The sequence below is a fragment of the Psammomys obesus genome, unplaced genomic scaffold, assembly GCF_907164565.1.
Source record: "Psammomys obesus unplaced genomic scaffold, mPsaObe1.curated_primary_1811, whole genome shotgun sequence".
NCBI lineage: Eukaryota > Metazoa > Chordata > Mammalia > Rodentia > Muridae > Psammomys > Psammomys obesus.
The window spans coordinates 24,198,383-24,217,629 of record NW_026596069.1 but is presented as its reverse complement, the minus strand read 5'-3'; the positions used below and the strand labels follow the sequence as shown (position 1 = coordinate 24,217,629).

Below are 19,247 nucleotides of genomic sequence, written 5' to 3'. Positions count from 1 at the left end.
TTAGTAAGATGATTGATTACTGGTTTTTTTTGGTTTCCATTTGCATGGATTATCTGATTCCATCTCTATATTTGCAGTCTCTGTGTGTATCATTAGAGGTGAAATTATTTCCTTGTAAGCAATATACAGTTGGATTTTGTCTTTTTTTTTTCTTTAAAATTATAATCTGCTTGGCCAAGTCTGTCTTTTAATTAGAAATTTTAACCCATTTACCTGATTTTTAAGTTACTTTTTTACAGTGCCATTTATACTAAAAATTTAAAGCAAGATTTTTTGTTTTACTTCTATCTAAAGCTCTTTTAGGCATAATCATTTCATAGAGAAAATGCCTATCAGGAAACTTATACTGTACATTTATATTATTTGTGATATATCCATAATTATTGTTATTTTCTTTTCAAAGACTTACTTGATTTATGTTGTCTGCATTTTGCATAGTTTCTGAGTAACAGACAAGTTCTATGTTGTGTTTATCCTGATCATTTCTATTCAGACTCTCTGTTGATTTGAAATTGATTTAGTCAAGCTAACACCTTTTAAAATAGAAAAAGGAAGGTGAGGGGCTAGAAGAAGATTGAGCCAGTAACAGTGCACGTGTTCAAGCGTGAGAACCTGAGTTTAGCTTGCAGACAACTGTCACAGAGGCTTACCTACTGTCTCAGTGCTGGGAAGGCAGAGAAAGGGAGATCCTGGAGCTTTCTGTTGCGATATTTTAGGTGAATTGGTGTGCTTCAGGGTCATTGTTTTAAAAAGTAAGGTGTGCAGCACTCAGGAGGCAGAGGCAGTCAGATCTTGTGAGTTCGAGGCCAGTCTGGTCTAGAGAGCAAGTCTTGGACAGCCAAGGTTACACAGAAAAGAAACTGTCCGAAAAAACCAACCAACCAACCAACCAAACAAAAAAGTAAGGCGTGGAGAGCAATTGAGGAAGACATTCTGTAGGTCCAGAGCTACAGCCTGTGTGTGTGTGTGTGTGTGTGTGTGTGTGTGTGTGTGTGTGTGTGTGTGTGCAGACTCTCCCTTCCTCCCTCCCTCTCTCTGTCTCTCCTTTATTTCTTTAAATAATTTTGATGGTCTATGTTGTGATATTTGTAATGTCAGATTGTTCTCAAAGAATCATACATTACACAAGATTTTTAAAAATCAAGTTTATTGGCTATTTCTGATTTGTGGCATTTGTTAATTTTTTCTTCCTTTCTTTTTTAGGTAAATGGACAGTGTGCTGGCCACACAGCTATGCAAGCTGCTAGTCAAAATGGACATGTTGATATTTTGAAGTTACTTTTGAAGCAAAATGTAGATGTAGAAGCAGAGGTATGTAAACCAAGCTTGAAAACATTTCAAGTAAACTTTCCAGAAATAATTCTTTATAAGATGGAATTTCATTCTTGAAATTTAATATTCATCCCATGTTATCCAAATTCAAATGAAAAATTGAGAAAAGATAGTTTAAAGCTTTCTATCGTTTTCTCCCTCCTGCGCTGTGTTTAATGTCTCTAAAGTCTTTTAGACATGGCTTCCTTCTACTAGGCTAGCAGTGCTGTTGGGCGTCCTACTGGGTCCATCCACGCTTCCTACTAGAAATGTTTTAAGGGAATGTATATACCCTTGGGATCAAGGGTTTTCTTACCTAACACTCAGAGGGCTTTTTTTCTTACAACTTAGTTATCATTTGCTTAGCCTGTTTATTATTTCTGAAGCTTTACAGTGTATTTTTATCCCTGCACGTATATATGCTCAACTTTGTTTGTATTGTAAAAGGGTAATAACTGTCACTGGAGTTTCTGCTGGGACATCTGTTTTATGTATGAGGAACGTTACCTTGGTAACTGGAACCTTATTAAAAGGAAGATATAGGACTGTATTTTTTCTAGGTTAGACTTGGCAGGATATGTAGAAGTTTTGCCCTCCAAAGTCTCCTGTGAGAGGAGTTTAAATGTTTACGTTGCTAGAGTTTCTCTCTCTCTCTCTCTTTGGTACAGCTTTTTAAAAGGTCTTCCTGATCTTATGTTAGTTTCTTTTTTTCTCTAATGTTTATTCTTTGTTTTATTCACACCTAAAGAGCTTATGGTGTTTTACCACTAAATAGTTCATTTTTGATGTTGGAATTTTCTGTTGCCCATGGAGAGAGCTTGAATGAATTTTAATTTCTAATCTGTTCTTTTTTTTTTTTTTTTTTTTTTTGGTATGCATTTGCTGATGGAGGTGTGTGTGTGTGTGTATGTCTCTGTCTCTGTGTCTGTGTTATTTGTGTTGTCTGTGTAGACCTGAAGTTGCTGCCAGATCTCTTTTTTGATTGCTGTCCACAGGAGTGCTTGAATTTTAAAAAAGGATTTTACTCAAAATCCTTTTTTTAATAATTTAAAAAATTTTAAATAATTTAAACATTATTTTAAAAGAATTTGTGTGTGTGTATGTATACATGTAAAAACAGGTGTTAACCTTCAGATTCACATTGAAGAAGTTGCCAAGTACATACCAGTTATTCTTACTGTTTATTATGAATGAGATATGTAACTTGGTTGTCATTTGCAGTAGTATAAAGGTGAATTTTTCCTCGCTGAATTTAGGAACCCAAATGCATGTTATTTTATAGCCAGTCAGTTGTGGTGCAATGACTTTAATCCCAGCAGAAGCAGTGGCAAGTGGATCTCCATTATTTGGAGGCCAACCTGGTCTACAAATGAGTCCAGGACAGCCAAGGCTACCCAGAGAACCCGCCTCAAAAAAACCGAAAGAAAAAATGAAAAAGAAAAAAGTTATTTTGTCAGGAGTGGTGACACATATCTGTAATTTGAACACTGGCAGACTGAGATAGAAGAATTGCTGTGAGGCTAAGGACCTCCAGGACTACATAGCAAGACACACGTATATATATGACACACATATGTAACATACATACACATTTATATATGAAAGTTACTTTTATTCTGCAAAAAAGACTTGTTAATTTTAGCATTTTGTAAATGAAGGGTAATTAATTTTATTTTGTTATTATTTTGGTTGGCTTTGGAAAATGGCATGAAATTGAGCTGAATATCTCAGTTAACACCAGAATCCATGTTAGTTTAGCTACTGAAATACCAGAGTTCTTCTGAAATCAGAGAGCTAATGAAATAAGAATCTGAAACTATATTTCCGTTTTGCTTAATTAAAACCATAAAAGGCAGTTTGGCAATTTGGGACGATCTGTATTTGTGTAGATAGAGCTTCTTGTCCTCAGGAGATGGTCTCAGGAATAGGGTGTAGCTGAGGAGTTTGGCATGACATTGACATTGTTTTCCTCGGCAACTTTTATTCCTGCTTAGTTGAACTCAAATATACAATAAGCGGCCAGTTAATACTGTAAGTGTGTAAGGCTGGAGCTGTGTGCTGCTGTTAGATGTTTGAGCTAGCACAGGGGACCCTGGGGACTTGTGCCGCACTGCGCGTTTAGATTTGCATTTCCTGTGCTTTCTGCTATTGCAGAGTTATATAGCTCGTAGACGCAGTGTGAAAGTGACGCTTCGGTGTCAGTTCACAACAGTTTCTTGGGCTCTCTAAGAAGGAAGGGTAAGATGTAAGCTTAATCAGACTTACAGCGTCAAAATAGAGAGAAATGATAGCACATCTCAAAGGGAACTGACTGACTGGGAAACTATTCCTTGTCACAGTTTTTTACCCATTTAAAGCCTTATTTGAGCTTTCTTTATTTGTACTTCGTCAGAACACTGAGTGGAGTCTTCTTGTCTTTTTTTTTTTTTTTTAAATTCTTGTTAGATTGTTGATTTAGAGAAGAGGGGAGGGAGGCTCTGCTCTGTGGACACCTGCAGAGTTTAGGTTTTTTTAACCTTAAATACTTAGATGTTTACTTTCTTGGAGATAAATAGAGTATTTCCCCTTATTTTCTCCATTAAATTCATTAAATGAAGATAAATAGAGTATTTCCCCTTATTTTCTCCATTAAATTCATTAAAAGCAGTAAATGGTTTTACATTTGGAGAATGATTGCCTTTGGCTCAATTCAAGAATTGTATATTTGTTAATGTAATAATGTAATCATTAAGTTCAATTAATTAAACCCATTAAGTTCAAAATCGTAAAAACATATTAACCATTCTGCTTCTGACGCAGTAAATGGTTTTACATTTGGAGAATGATTGCCTTTGGCTCAATTCAAGAATTGTATATTTGTTAATGTAATAATGTAATCAGTTTTTGTTATGTCATTTAGCAAATTAGAAAGATGCTTTATTATTCAGAACCCAAACATGACAATACAAAACCCAGTTTCCTGAATGCTGAAAGAAAAACTATTTAAAAATTTAAAAATTGTGTATTTGACTTGGGGAAAGCTCAGAAAGCTATTTTGGAAAGTTGGCTTTGTCTGGGCATGGCTTACTGAGCGCAGGATTCTTTTCTGTGTCTTCCTTATGTGCGGTTAAGGCATCAGGGCCTGTGAGAGCTGTGTGTGCCCAGATGGAGAGTGAGCTTTGGACCTCTTCAGGGACTTGGGATTTTTTTTTACCCCCTTACAGATAAAGAATTAAGATACGGAGGTTTGGATGAATGTCCTTCATTTTTAGATAGACTACAAACATTCCTAAGATACTAGGAAACACAGGGTGATTTTGCTAAGGGGACTTTTGACCTGAGAGGCTTATGAGGGCTTCACTTACAGATCTGATTTTTCTTCTTCTTCCCTTCCCTCCCTTGCTTTCTTCCTTTTTTCCTACCCCCGACTTCTTTTGTTCTTTCTCTTTCCTCTCCCTCCTCCTCTCTTTGTATGCATACATAAATTCAGTTTTGTACAAATGGCAAGCACTTACTGATTGAGCTACCTTCCATAGCCATAAACTCAAATTTTAAATGATATTTTTTTCTTTTAAAATGAAACTGGGCATAAAGTTTTGTTATCAGAGATTCAGTTTCCTGTTACGGCCATGGCTGCTGGTACTGGGTTTGTTCTTTGAAAATATACATTGTTTCTTTATCTGTGGTAATATTTGGATTGGAATATGGAATAAGGGAAACAGAGCACCATTTTTAACACAATACTTTGGCATCACTTGTATTTATTCTAATTAAAAAATTCCAACAGGCAGAAATAGACAGTACAGGATTTTTTTTTTAAACAGATGTTACTTCTGTCTAATTCTGCTTATTTCATTAATGAAAATAGCAAAATAAAACTGTAAAACTGGGAAAGAATAGGTAAGTGGTTTCAAAATTAATCAGTATAAAGGAATCCTTCTGTTAAATATCAGGCAGGACTCAAATTTACCACCATCAAAATGTCTTTAGGTATTTGTTCTTGGGCTGGAGAGATGGCCAGCCATTAAAAGGCTAGGCTCACAACCATAAATATAAGATATTTGTTACCAGGGATGATAATTGAGGTTGCTGTTGAAGACCCTCCTTATTCTTAGAAAGGGAAGATAGGAAGGAGAGTTGTGAAGAAGTGTTGCCTTTAGAGAGAAGCAAGATCCTGCAGGACCCAGCCTCTTCTTCATCTCTGAAGCTAACCTACTGCTGTAAGTCCTGTCCTCACCTTTTCAGGGCCTTCTCACCTCCCATTAGGCCTCTCCTCACCACTTCCAATGCTTCTCCACTGGGGGGACCAAGCTTCCAGCACAGGTATTTTGTTTCCAAGCTGTAGCAGTCACAAATACTCTGCAGATTGATTGAAAAGATAAATAGCACAGTGTCTTCTTCAGCCACAGTGAGGTAAAGGCAGAAATCAAGCAGAAGGGGAGCAGGGGTCAGTTTGTGCGAGAGAGTGAGACAGCAACACTGCTGTGCAGAGACCTCAGTCTTTGGCACAAGAATGAAATGGAGGCGGGGTCAGCTGTGAGTACACATACAGGTACAGAGGAGGCAGCTGCATGCAGGTCTGCAGGGCACTGATTTCGCTGACTGTATGGGCTGGGTTGAAAGGAGAGAGGGCAGGAGAGAGGGGTCAGTGTTAGGTGTAGTCTCCACAGGACCCTGTGTGCACCTGCATATAGACAGGCTGTGCTCAGGCTCATTCCAAGTCATTCAGAAGAAAGGAGTAAAACTTACAATTAAAACTAGTGTAAACTGATTTTCTAATTAAAATTTAATTAGTTTTCTAATTAAACAGATTTAATTGTAGTTTCCCATTGTATATACGTGTGTTCTGTAATCTTTACTTTAAAAAAATGTTTTTCCTTTTAATGTCATATATCAGGGCTTAAAAGGTTTTTTTTTGAATTTGTTTTTACACACACAAACTGTTACTAGGACCTGCACAGCATGCTTCAGTTAGTGGTCTTTTGTTTGTTAGTTTTCCTTTTTTCTTTCTTTTCATTGTTCTCCCCGCCTGCCTTCCTGCTTGTCTGTCTTAAGATGTAAGTCTCACAAACTGGAGCTCAGGCTGTCCTGGAAGTCACTGCATAGTTGGGGCTACCTTGGAACTCATTCCATAGTCCAGGCTGGCCTTGAAATTTGGTCCTGCTGCCTCATTCTCCTTAGTGTTTAGTGTAGCACCAGGCCTGGTTTCAGTTAATAGTTTCTAATAGCCGTAAAGTATAATAAATATATTCCTAAATAATCCCTATTTTTATTTAGTTGATGTTTGTAGATCCATGTTCCATTTTTAACTGGAAAGATAAGTGATAGTCTTAGAAATTACAGAGGGATGATGAGAGTGGCTCTGGGTAAGAGCTTGTACTACTCTTGTACAGGACCTGAGTTCAGTTTCCAGCACCCATGTTGAGTGTCTCACAAATCTATAACTCTACCTCAGGGATTGAAAAATGCCTCTGGCATCCAAGGACACCTGTGCTCATGTGCACATATCCACAAGCTAATACTCAAATGCGCTCTGTCTCTTTCTGTATTTCTGTTTCTCTGTCTCTCTCTCCTCTCTGTCTTTGTGTCTCTGTCCCCTCACATGTGCGTGCGCGCGCACGCAAACACACACACACACGTTTAAAAAATTACGTATCTCTGTCTGTGTGTTTGTCTGTCTTGTCTGTCTCTCAGGATATGTATGTGTACATGTCCAAACGTTTGTTTTCCTGTGATATTTGGGTACAGTGCTGCTCAGAATGGAGCCTTCTCTATGGTTGCTTGGTAGTCCTTCATTCTCAGTACTGCTAGGTAACAAAAGCTCCTAATTTGATTCAGCTGGAAGTATCTACAAGGTAGAAATTTTCTAGAAAAATTTCAGGAAATGTTATTGAGCCAAATTCCTACATAAATATTACCCGTGACACTTGTTTGAACAATAACAGGCAAATACTAAAAACCTGTCTTGAATTCAGTGCCTGTTTTGTATCTATTCATTTGCTTTAGATTTATCTAATAACCGTATTTACTTATGTGATCCTTGAAAAGTAGATTAAGTGATCCTGGGCACGAAATTAGTTTTCAGACCCTTTATAAAAGGTACCAACACATAGATTGGGAGTCACTGTTTTGGAGGAATACTTGAATAGGCTTACATTGAAGTGTAATGGTGTTGTCCTTTGGAGTGTAGTATTCTTTTGAAGACAGAACTCTTTTCTATGTACATCTGCCTCTGTAATGAGACTAATTATATGTGATGTGTAATATATATTGCCTTTATGGTACAGCACAAACATTTTTCCTTAATGAAGTAGTTTCTTTTATGTAAAAAGTTAATCTCTTATCTCTTTAGAAATATGGCTATTACAGAATGTATTGATTGAATGAGTGATTGGTTTTTCAAGATAGGGTTTCTCTGTCTATCTTTGGCTGTCCTAGAACTTGCTCTGTAGAGCAGGCTGACCTGGAACTCAGAGAGATCTGCTTGTTTCTGCTTCCCGAGTGCTAGGATGAAAGGTGTGTGCCTGGCTCATTTTTTAAATTTTAAAAAGCACATTTAGTAAGATTTTCTGTCTTCAAATACACAGAAATGGGTGTGTTCAGCACTTAGATTTAACTCTGACTAATGTAATGTCAATTTCCTACATAAAGGTAATTAAGAACATATTGTTTTACATTGTTTTGTTTGTAGTTTTCATGTAACTTAAAAGTTTTGAGCCTGTTTAGTTGTTCATGCTGGAAATAGCAGGACTTGGGAGACTGAGGCAGGAGGGTTCAAGGCCAGCTGAGGCTACACAGTGAGATTCTGTCTAAAAGATTGATGGTTCTAGAGCACATGCCTCACTTGTCTGAGGCCCTCTGTTTGCTCCCTAGCCCTACAATTTTAGTAACATACTCCTAGTATTGGCTCAGTTTAATATGCTGTAATGGAACCAATCTACTTTTAACATTTGTCATTGTTCATGTCAATTTAGAGCTGGTTTATTGGTTTCATTGTTTTTAATATTTATTTTCCACAACTTTCCTGAACTTAATTTGGTTCATGGTATTTTATAGCTTTGTATTTTCTTTCTTCACTCTTCCCTGATTGAACTTTCATGCTGATGTTCAGGATAAAGATGGAGATCGAGCTGTTCACCATGCAGCCTTTGGGGATGAGGGTGCTGTCATTGAAGTCCTGCACCGAGGCAGTGCTGACCTGAATGCTCGTAATAAGCGCAGGCAGACGCCTCTGCACATCGCCGTCAATAAAGGCCATCTTCAGGTTGTGAAGACTCTGCTGGACTTTGGTTGTCACCCCAGTCTCCAGGTAAGGCTTGAAAGGATATACTGGGCAGACATTAGTAGGACTCTGTTAAAAGTGATGACCCACGTTCTGTGGCAGATTTGTTACTGCGAAGGATATCCAAGACAGGCTGATATAAAATAGCTCACAGCTATTCAGTATTTTTATTGTAGCTTCATTTCTACGTTCTTGATTTAATTATGTTTTGGAAAATACATTGTTTTGATTTAGAGTAAGAAGGAAAATGGCCTGATTTTTGAAGCAAAAAATTCCCCCCCAAAGCGCTCTTTTTTTTTTCTAAGCTAGTTTAGCAACTAGCTGAACTTAAACCATACATATGAGAAACACGGTCAGTGTCCATGATGTGCTCATTTTATATATTAAGCATGGTTTTTTTGCATACATATAAAGTTAAAATTTAGAATGGATACTTCATTTCATAGCAAAATAAAATAGTACATAATCATGTCAGTGTTTGGATTTCTTTCTAACTTTTTTTCTATCTTGATCTTTACTAAAATAGACTTGAAATACTGTATTGTTTTCAAATAAAAATGGTCCTTGAAACATATGATTATGTAAAGCTACTTTCTTTAAATTGAAAACTCAGTAATAATTAGATGACAATGGGAGTAATCATTATGAACTTAAATAGCTTCTGTATGGATGATTCTCAGCACAGATGAATGCCTACGTCTTCGGAAGTGTCTGAACACCAGGAGTCCCAGGAGCAGCAACTTCAGAAGAGAGTAGCAGGTGCTGTTCAGCACATTGCTGTCAGGAAGGAATTTTTTTGAACTAAGCTGTAGTTTTATAAGTACGTGCAGAATTGGAGAATGGAGGAAGAACTGAGGTGCTGATGTTTTGAAGGAGAAGGAACTTAGATCCACTAGCCTTTCTGTCTGAAGTGTGAGGCAGAGTTTCATGTAGGGGATTGTGGTAGATGAGGCATAATTGAGGCTTGTGCTTTAGAACAGCTATTATGGGTACCAGAAAGCAAGCCACATGAGGGACATGGGTGTTAGTACATGCCTGTAATCCCAGCAGTCAGAAGGTGGAGGCAGGAGGATGGGAGTTTAAAGCCATCCTCAACTATATAGAATAAGTTAAAGGTTAGCTCAGGCTGCAGTGTGATAACTGTCTCTAAAGACAACCACCACCACCACCTTCACGTCCATCTCAAACACAAACCAACAAGAACCCTGAGCTTGAGTGCTGACTGGCCGACCATTGTTTGCCCCTTAGAGAGCCTGCTTCTTTGTTTAGTAGTTCTGTGAAAGTCTTCCTGTTGATCAGTGGAAGGAGAACTAATGGTGTCTCTTTAAACTTGAAAAAAAAAAAAAAGGATTCTGAAGGTGATACTCCTCTTCATGATGCCATAAGTAAGAAACGGGATGACATCCTGGCAGTTCTTCTGGAGGCGGGAGCAGATGTGACCATTACGAACAACAACGGCTTCAATGCCCTGCACCATGCTGCACTGAGAGGGAACCCCAGGTAAGAGTGTGCTTGACTATTTTAGTGCCCTGTGAGCATGTCCTCCTGGTAGTGGTGGGAGTCTTTTCCTGGTGGGACGAGGACAGATTCAGCTGTTTTCAGCATCTTAAATGATACAGCTCTGTACAAAATACGCCCTTATTCACAGGTACGTGTTACTCTAAGTATTATAAAATGGTTACATGTCTACTGAATGTTAGATACAAAATATCTGAAGATTTTAATTAAATGCACTATATGATTTTCTGCTTCTTCAACATCATTCTCAAGGTGTCTTCTAATCTCTCATTATCCCTTACACGATGTTAAGTGTTGGTGATCATTATTAATACTGGGTTACTTGGATGTAACATCAAAGAACCCTAATTATGTTTTAGTAGTGGGTGTTCTGTCAGATAAAAAGGATTGGCTGATTAAAATTTGAGAGAGGCTGCCTTTGGAAACAAATGCAAATGATGAGGTTTCTATAAACTTCCCTTTGGAACAGTTTAACCTACATTTCTTTATGGTTAAGTAAAACCCTGTAATATTTTGACTAAGAAAAATGTTTGGTAATTTTATTAATCATGAATTCTTATTCCTTGAAATTTCTTAATTTTTTTTTATTGTTTGAAAATTTTTTACCTGTTCATCCCTCATTAATATGTTTTTCAGCATATTTTTCTTTTCTTTTTTCTTTTTGCCGTTTTTAAAGCTTCTTAGGATGACCACTTGAGGATAGTCACAGAAAGCAACATGATTTTACTGGGATTGCTGTTTGGGGTGAATTGTCTGTTAGACACCGAATTTTTTCGGATTACAAGTATTTGAGCCCTTTCTACATTTGCGTTGTGAAGGAGACAGTAGTTCCTGTGCCCTTAAAACAGGTGATGGCAGTGATGAGAACACTTACCACATGCTGCGTCTGCCAAGTACATTACATGCACCCACGCAGTTCTTTCAAAAACCAAAATTTAAAGTCAGTTTGATGTTTTACTTGCACTGTGTTTAGGCCACGTAGCTTCGAGGGGACCACTGTGCTGGCAAGCTGTGGTCGTGACCCTGTGAACAGCTTTTGGTTGGGTGTTACAGCCTCATTTTATAGATGAAGTTTGTGAGAATGAGGTATGCCTTGCCTTGCATCCAACCCATTTCTTTTTCAAGACAGTTTCATTGTATAGCTCAAGTGGGCTTGGAACGGTCATCTTCCTGCCTCAGTCTCCTGAGTGCTGGGATTATAGGCCACCATCTACCATGGTGGGCCAAATGTCCAGAGCCCTCCTCTCTCACTCTATCTCCCACTCATTAACTATTTCTGCCTGTCTTTCCCTTCAGCTACATTGTTGCACTACTTTCCTTCTACAGGAGGCCCCTGCTCTCTTCCTCCAGGCTCAGGCATTTTCTTTCCTGGTGATGTTATTTTAGCCTCCTTCCCCCCCTCTTCCCACTTGCAGCAGTCTCCCCTCCCCTCAAGTTGTGTCCTGCGTGCTGTGTGTCACTCATGTGCCTGGCCTGCATAGTGCTGTGTGCCGACTCTGCATTTTCGTATTTCTTTCCCTCAGGACTGTGGCTGTCCACATTCATGTGCATGTCCTCCATGTATCTGAACACAGCAGATGCTCAGATTAGTCTGCACAGTGGAGGCGCTGCCAGATTTCAAAAGACTGATTAACTACAGGGTGAAGTCTGTAGGAGAACTGCTGGTGTAGCAACCACTTCAGAGTTTTGAGGCTATAATATTAGATAATAACATTTAAGATAGACTAGAAATCTGAATGGTTTAGAAAACAGGTGTCTTAAGTCTTGACTTGTTTGTTTCCATGAGCGTGAGCATAGTGCCGTCAGTCAGCCAAGCACACTGAGGAGCAGTGCTTTGCTTCTTTCTTCAGTTTCCGTGATTCTTAACAGTGATGCCGCCAGCCAGATAATTCGTATTAGGTGACATTATGAAAAGAAAGAAACAGGCTGGAGAGATGAGGCAGGGGTAAAGGTGCTTTTGCTGCCTGATGACATGAGTTCAGTTCCCCAGGACCCAGTCATGGAAGGAGAAAACTGACTTCCGCATGGTGTCCCCTGACCTCTACATGTTTGTAGAGCACACCCCCCACCTTTTCACACAGATAAATACTCTGAAAAGAAAGGAAAATGCGTTAATTGTATAACAGGATGGCTTTGGTTAAAGCTAGCTGGCTCCTTTATTCCTTTTTCTTTAAAATATTTTGGGCAGTCGTAACTGTTGGGTGTCATGTACAAATTTTATCTGAAGACTGTAAATGCTTATATAAACATATGTATCAATTATAAAAGCATGTTGGGATGTTTTGAGATTTTTTTCATAACAGGTATTTTACAGTTAACTTTAAAGTTAAGTTTTTTCAGACTTTGAACCTTTATTCTTTCTTTAGAAAAGCCGATGTGGCACATTATTATTTCCAAATGCTAAGAATAATACTAACAAATGTGCTGATACTTCCTTTTCTTTGAGCGTTTTCTAGTCTTATTTGTTAATGTGTCTGCCATCCATATTTACTGTCTCAGCCTGGTCTTGTGATCTTGTTTTGTGCCTGACTGCAGCTCCTTACTGTGATTGACTGTATGTTGGACTTCTGTTCCACTTTAATTGTAACTAGGGAATAGCTCTTTAGTTAGTATAATTCTTGGGTGTTTTGAGGGTTGGTTTTTTTTTTTTTTTTTCTTTCTTTCTTTTTAGAACATTTGTACTTTCCTCCCCATTAATGTTTTTACCAACTTTGTATAAGCCAGTCTCAGGACAAGTATTTGCTTGTCATCATTTTCACTTTTTATAATTGAAAATGTTTCTCAAATTTGCATATGCACTTGTATGTATGTATGTGGAAATTGAGTACACTCCCTAGCTTTGCTTTTGGTTAATTTTAGCAATTTTTTAGCAGTGCAGCAGCAACACTGTAGGGCTGATAATTTGTCTGTGCTTTTCTGAAGGAACACTTTTATTATCTTGGACTTGAAAATAAGTGTGGGTCCTTAACGTTCATGGAAGATATGCTTTGAGACCTGGACTTGAAGGGGCAGATCAATAGATTGTACATTTCAGAACTGATCTGTAGATTGAAGAATTTTAACCCAGAATATCACTGGTCTTGCTTTCTGATACTTGGTGTGTATTTGTTTTGTATTGGGGTAATGGAGGTTGTATATGTGAGGTACCCTTCAGCTACATCTCCAGCCAGTCATTTGGTGTTTCTCCGATAGTTTAGTCCTGTTACTTTATCTCTATTGGGTAAAATTTCAGCTGTAAATCAAGATAAAAATTTGTTTGTGCCGATACAGTGAAAGCCAGCTATATTTGGATGAGCATGTGTCTGTGATTACTCGGTGCTTGCCTGCAGGCCAGTGTGTTTGCTTCTTGAGCAGCATCAAGCCAGCTACAGTTCTGTTACAGTTACCGAGAAAATTGGGTGGATACTGGTCTCTGTTTCTGTCTCCTTCAGTTTCTTGTCACTTAGAGACTTGTAAGGAAAGTTACTTTGAAGGACAAAGACAGGAGGCCAGTGGCATGTGTGTCAGTGAGGATTGTCAGTTGGCAAGTGTGAAGAGTTGAAAATCGTCATTAGTAATAAATAGTGATGCTTTAGGATTTTCTTTCTGTTTTGAACATTAAAAATTTTTGCTTCAGGTTCAGGGTCAGAAGAATTTGGTATTTATTGTTAAAGTCTGTTCCTGAGACAGCATTCTGCAGCATTATGCTAAAACTCAGTTAAATAGTGGAATTGAAGGCTAGTCCTGTTGAGGATAATGACTGCATTTCTGGAGTGCTAAATATTATTATAGTTTTCTGAATTTAAAATGCACATATCAAGTGCTGGAGAAATGGCTCAAAGCACATACTGCCTTTAGAAGAAGATGTGCGTTCAGTGTCTGTGAGTACATCTGTCTGTAGCTCCAGGGGATGCAGCGCCTCTGCCCTCCATGGGTACTTGCAGTCCTGTACACGTGCCCACACACAGACACACACACATTCAGTACTTTTTAAGAATGATAGAAATAACATATTTTCATTAGGAAGCACAGTAGGCATTTTACTGTCGTTTTCAGAAGAATATGAAATTTAATAATGTGATTTTTAAAATCTGCAATGCTTTTATAATAGTTTTAAATTTTTATTAATTAAAATGAAAAGTTAATACCAAAGACCACAATAAATAACTTTATTTGAAATCCTTTTTATCACACATTTTTCATAAAAGCTTTTAGTAAACATCTTTAACCACTTTAGTGCTTCCGAATAAAAGTGACAGTTGCTAGTTATTTGCTTTTAATTACAGTCTGGATGAATTCAGCAAGTTGAGATTAGTTGACATGTAATTCATTTTCACAGCTGAAATGCTGGGTGTCCTGTGGTAATCAATGCATAGCTACAGCTGGTTGAAGGGGACCAAATCCATTCAAGAGGCGATTTGGTTCCATTTTACCAGCTTTAGCAAAGCATTGCCGCTGCTAGTTTAGGATGCAAACAGGTTAAATACTCGTGTGTAAAAATCTCACATGACAAGTATTAGAAGTTCCCATACTGGTGTGCAGTTGCTAAATATGAAATTTGCATTTTTAGGTGTATGTCTGCTGCTTGCTACTCATGCAGCTCAGAAGTCTTCTCCCTTAACACACTAGTGTGCATCTTTACTCCGTTCTTAAATGCACACACAGCCTCTTTCAAAACCAACACTTAAGAGAACAACAAAGCGTAATGTTCTTCAGTATAATGTTCCAGTTTATCACTAGCTTTGTTCTTTCTTCTTTTCCTCCTCCTCCTTTTTTTTTTTTTTAAGACAAAGAGTCTCTCTACATAGCCCTGGCTGTCCTACATAGACTAAGACCTGCCTGCCTCTGCCTCTCGAGTGCTGGGATTAAAGCTGTGTGGCACCGTGCCAGCCCAGAAGGCAGGTTTTTAAATAATTAACCTAGAAGTTGAAAAAGAGTTGTGTTAGCTACCCATTTCTGCACTGCTTCTGCTTTAGTGTTATAGTTGAGGACTGAGAGTTGTTGGCAAGGAGTGGAGAGCTATGAATGGCCTCCAGAAGATACCTTTGCCCTTTAGTTTATAAATAGGTCACACGTTTTCAGTGTCATTCTTGGCTTTTTTTTAATGTTGGCTTACTAATCATGGGGTCATAATTCAGTCTTTTTAAAGATATATTTTCTTGACTAAATTTTGTGCTATTTTGTGTATAAATCTATAAGAGCTATAATACCATGGATTTTGAGTATTAAAATCTACCACATGATACTTAAAGCCAGCTTGAAGGTAGATGTTAATGTAGTTCTAGTGTAGATTTTCTGTCTGAAGAGGATGTCCTCTGAAATATGCTCATAAGATAAAAGTCTGAAAAATTATAGTTTGTCTGTAAAATAATAACACTGAGTAAAGTGCCGTATTTTAGAATTTTGAACTGACCCGGGAGAAGGACAGCACCACCTCAGACAATGTGCAAATAGTTTAGTATTGTATTCTGCACCTGGTGAGGTTAACTGGATTTAATTCTTCCCATCATTTTTCCTAATAGTGAACCCGGTATTCAATTGCCTGAACTTAAGTGCTGAAGATAGCACTAGCCTGGTTCTATTTTTAGTAGTTACATGGCAGCCATTCAGCAAATCCAGTTGCTCAAGTGTGCTTTTGGATAGTTCAGTTTCATGTACTGGCCATATCAGGGCAAGGAGAGGCCATGGGAAAAAATAGTCCAACGTCTGATAATGTCAGCATCTGTTCCCCTGTCAGGGAGACAGTTGACGTGTCTGAGTTACAGCAGCGTCAGCAGATGCCCAGAGTTTTAACATGTGCTCACTTCAGAAGGGACAGCTGATCTAAGTGCTGGAGGTGACATTTCAGAGGGCTTGAAAACACTCCTAGATATGTTAGGCTAAACTTGGAAGCAACAGAATCAGTTTTCAATTTTACCTTATAAATGAATAGACAGCATTTTTTAGGGATTGTAACAAAGTCTTCGTTGCTGAAATATCTTTTAAAGAATTACTAAAATCTTTCAGACCTGTGGAATAACTAATACAGTTGTTCATAATTCATTATGAGCAGAATAATACCATTTCATATAATCGAAGATAATACAGACCTTTAAATATTTGACAGTTTGTTACCAATATATCCTGTTTATTTTTAGTTATGGCCCAGAATTTTATAATTTTTATCATTCTCTTTCATGCTTTAAGTATTATCTGCACTTAAAGTGAAGATAGGGTTAAGAACTGACAAACTGGAGAAGGACAAGGGCCAGTGATTTCATTTATGCAGCATAATTTTACTTAAAAGACAGTCTTTCAAAATTAGAGTTTCTGTAGCTGTCAGAAAAGAAAATATAAAACTGAAAAATTGCCTTAGGAAGTCCTCTGATTTCAACTTTACCACATGTATAGAATAGCTATTAAAATGTGAGTAAAATCAGCTTTATTTTTTTTTTTATTACACCTGTTGGTCCTGATTTGATAGACGTGATGCACGTAAATAAAGGACAGAAAATGGTCTGTGTCTCACTGTTTTGGGCTAAGAATACAGTTTCCTCTGTGGTAGTAAAATTTTAATCATATGAGTACTCAAGCAGTATAGAGGATAGTATGTTTTAAAGTGAAAATTGAAATCAACTTCCATGGGACTAAGTATAACATCAGGGATACTAGTTTGTGCTGTTCCTTTTGAGGAAGTCAGTATTTTACTTGACCGTAGGTTAATTAAAAGTATGCAAGTCATCCTGGAAAGTGTTTCCTTTAGCCGCAGTTTAGCTCCCTCTTGGTGCCCATTACCTACCCAAAATACATACTTCTTTACATTCCATAGCATTGTATGTTCATATGGGTACATAAAGAAGTATGTGCTCTGAGTAGGCACTGCTAAACTGTGAGCTGTGAAAAACATGAAGCAGCCCATTTTTCCCACTTGTTGGTAAAACATTCTGATTACTGATCTGGAACGGTAATAGATTATGTGCAGAGATTAGCTTATCAGAGACTGAATTTTACAAGACATTTACCTGAGCCCGTTAATGCCACTCAGTGTTCTCTGTTCTTGGTGGACACCGGCACTGCCAAGCTTTGCCCTGCTTGGTTCTTTTTAAGAGGTGCCGAGGGCCAGCAGAGGTCTGAGTGTACTCAGAAATGCTGCGTCCACTTGCTCTTCTCTCAGCCACAGGTCCTTTTTCTTCTTTATAATTTGCTTCTAGATCCTATAAACAGATGAAAAAGGATTTGCTGTAAATTATTTTTATAAACCAGATACTGTTAACTTAAAATTTATTGGAAGGAGTAAATTACTATAACTAGAATTGACTTCATAGTTAACATAGGCTTTGGAAAATTGGGTCACTTCGTTTCATGAGTGAATGAATGTTCTTAAGTGTCAATTTATTTTCAAGGTTACAGATAAAATCCAGTATCAGTTTGCAAGTTCTTTGTTATTTTTTATTCCTAGTTCTTTACCCAAGTTCTGTGTTTCTGTTTGCAATGAATGCAGATTCAAATAGATATGTAAGTATTTGCTTTCTATAGGATTACTTTTTAAAAATAGTTTTTAATATAAAGGAAAAGTGCTAAAACAACTTTCCAGTGTTTCCAAGGGAGCAGACGCACTTCAGTCTGTGAGTCTCTGCATTTTACCTAGAATATTTAGCATGAGAAAATAAAAGGTAATTTGTGAGTGGCCTGTAATCACTGTGACATTTAGAAGGTTAATTCAAAAGGAGATCTTGAGAAACTTTGAGATTTATAAAAGTATAGACGAGGGAGTGTTGGAAGGAAGAGTGGGGGTGTGGAATTTTTGCAGCCTGGGAGGAAAGCTCATGCAGCTGCTAGCACCGTCCCAGCCCGCAGTGCTGCTGGTTGTTGCCCCTTCTTACAGCTTCCTGCAGCCTGAATAGTGAACAGGGGGAGACATTCCATAACCTGCTATGTTTCCTGGTTAACTAAATCTTGAAGTACTTTTGAAAGCTATTGTACACTGGTGGTAGGGAAGCAGGCTTACTGGAGAAGTGAGAAACAATTGAAACAAGTGTTTGATCCAAAACAAGAAGGGCGAAATCTTTAGTAATGTCAGTGATGGATTGTAGATTTTTAAACTTATCTGGCATGCAATTTGAACAGTGGCATTTAAAAAACTAAATTATCAACTTGAGCTTTAAAAAATAGCCGATGCCTGGATATAAGTTAACTTAACAGTCAGAATATATAGCAGTACTAGACGAGCAGAAAGTCAGAGGCATCCTTACAAGTCAGCGCTTGCGCTTGGTTACCTGTGAGCTTGGTTTCTGCAGCAATACAGGGCAGAGAGTAGTGACCTAGAGAGGCACGTCGCAGCCAGGGCAGCAGCATTGTTCCTTCACGCTATTGCTGATTCAGCACTTCTGCTTATGAGCCGGGTGAAGTAAGGGGGTGTGTGAGTGAGCACAGACCCTTACCTTTTAAGATAAATTTGAAAGACAAGTAAGTACACAAAATATATATAAGCTACTTCTCTCCCTTGTCCTTCCTCAATACACACACACCTAAAATTGAATCAACATTGGTCATACGATTTGGAATGTAACATCAATAAAATGTAGAGAAAGTTAATGGGGGGAGGGTGCTACAATGGCCAAGAAAATGTACCTTGTTTTTTTTTGTTGTTGTTGTTGTTGATGTTAGGTTAAATGATTCACAAGAGGGAAGAGGTTACAGAGGAAGTTAATTTTAATCTAAGGTAGATTAAGAAAAACCAGCAAACAAAACCCCAGACACCCTCCCCACGTAGCTACAAACGTGCACCCTGTTTCCTGTGCCCACCCAGCGTATATTGGGTTCTTCTGATGCCTCAGGAAATATTCTGCGTCTTTCTTGCTTTGAGATTCTTTTGGGGGAACGGAAGTTTGAATTTCCAGGGTTAGTGGTAGATCTGGAGTGAAACTACCTTGTCATATCCAGAGGTCAAGTCTGCAAGCGAGGTCAGGACTTCCACATAGTCACCACAGAGGCCAACTATATTCTCCCTCAGTGAGCACAGCCTGGGCTGTTAGGGCTTTATAGGCAGGGAAGCATTTGAAACATGCACTCGCAGGCAGCAGTCTCTCTTGTCCCTCTCTCTTCCCTGACCATATTTAGTCAACCATAGCAAAAAATAGTCTCTCAGCTGTCGATTGTCGATCTAAAGGCTGAGGAGGCTTCTATCTTGCTTTCTGCC

At 38.2% G+C, this 19,247-nt stretch overlaps 1 protein-coding gene across 1 annotated transcript in view; it reads left to right on the top strand.

Moving 5' to 3' along the window:
* Positions 1–19,247, top strand: part of Mib1 (MIB E3 ubiquitin protein ligase 1) — a 104,055-nt gene that overhangs the window by 50,040 nt on the left and 34,768 nt on the right. The window contains exons 10-12 of the mRNA XM_055625624.1: positions 1,204–1,311; positions 8,402–8,599; positions 9,921–10,072. Coding sequence (XP_055481599.1) covers positions 1,204–1,311; positions 8,402–8,599; positions 9,921–10,072 — 458 coding nt within the window. The remainder of the gene's footprint in view (positions 1–1,203; positions 1,312–8,401; positions 8,600–9,920; positions 10,073–19,247) is intronic.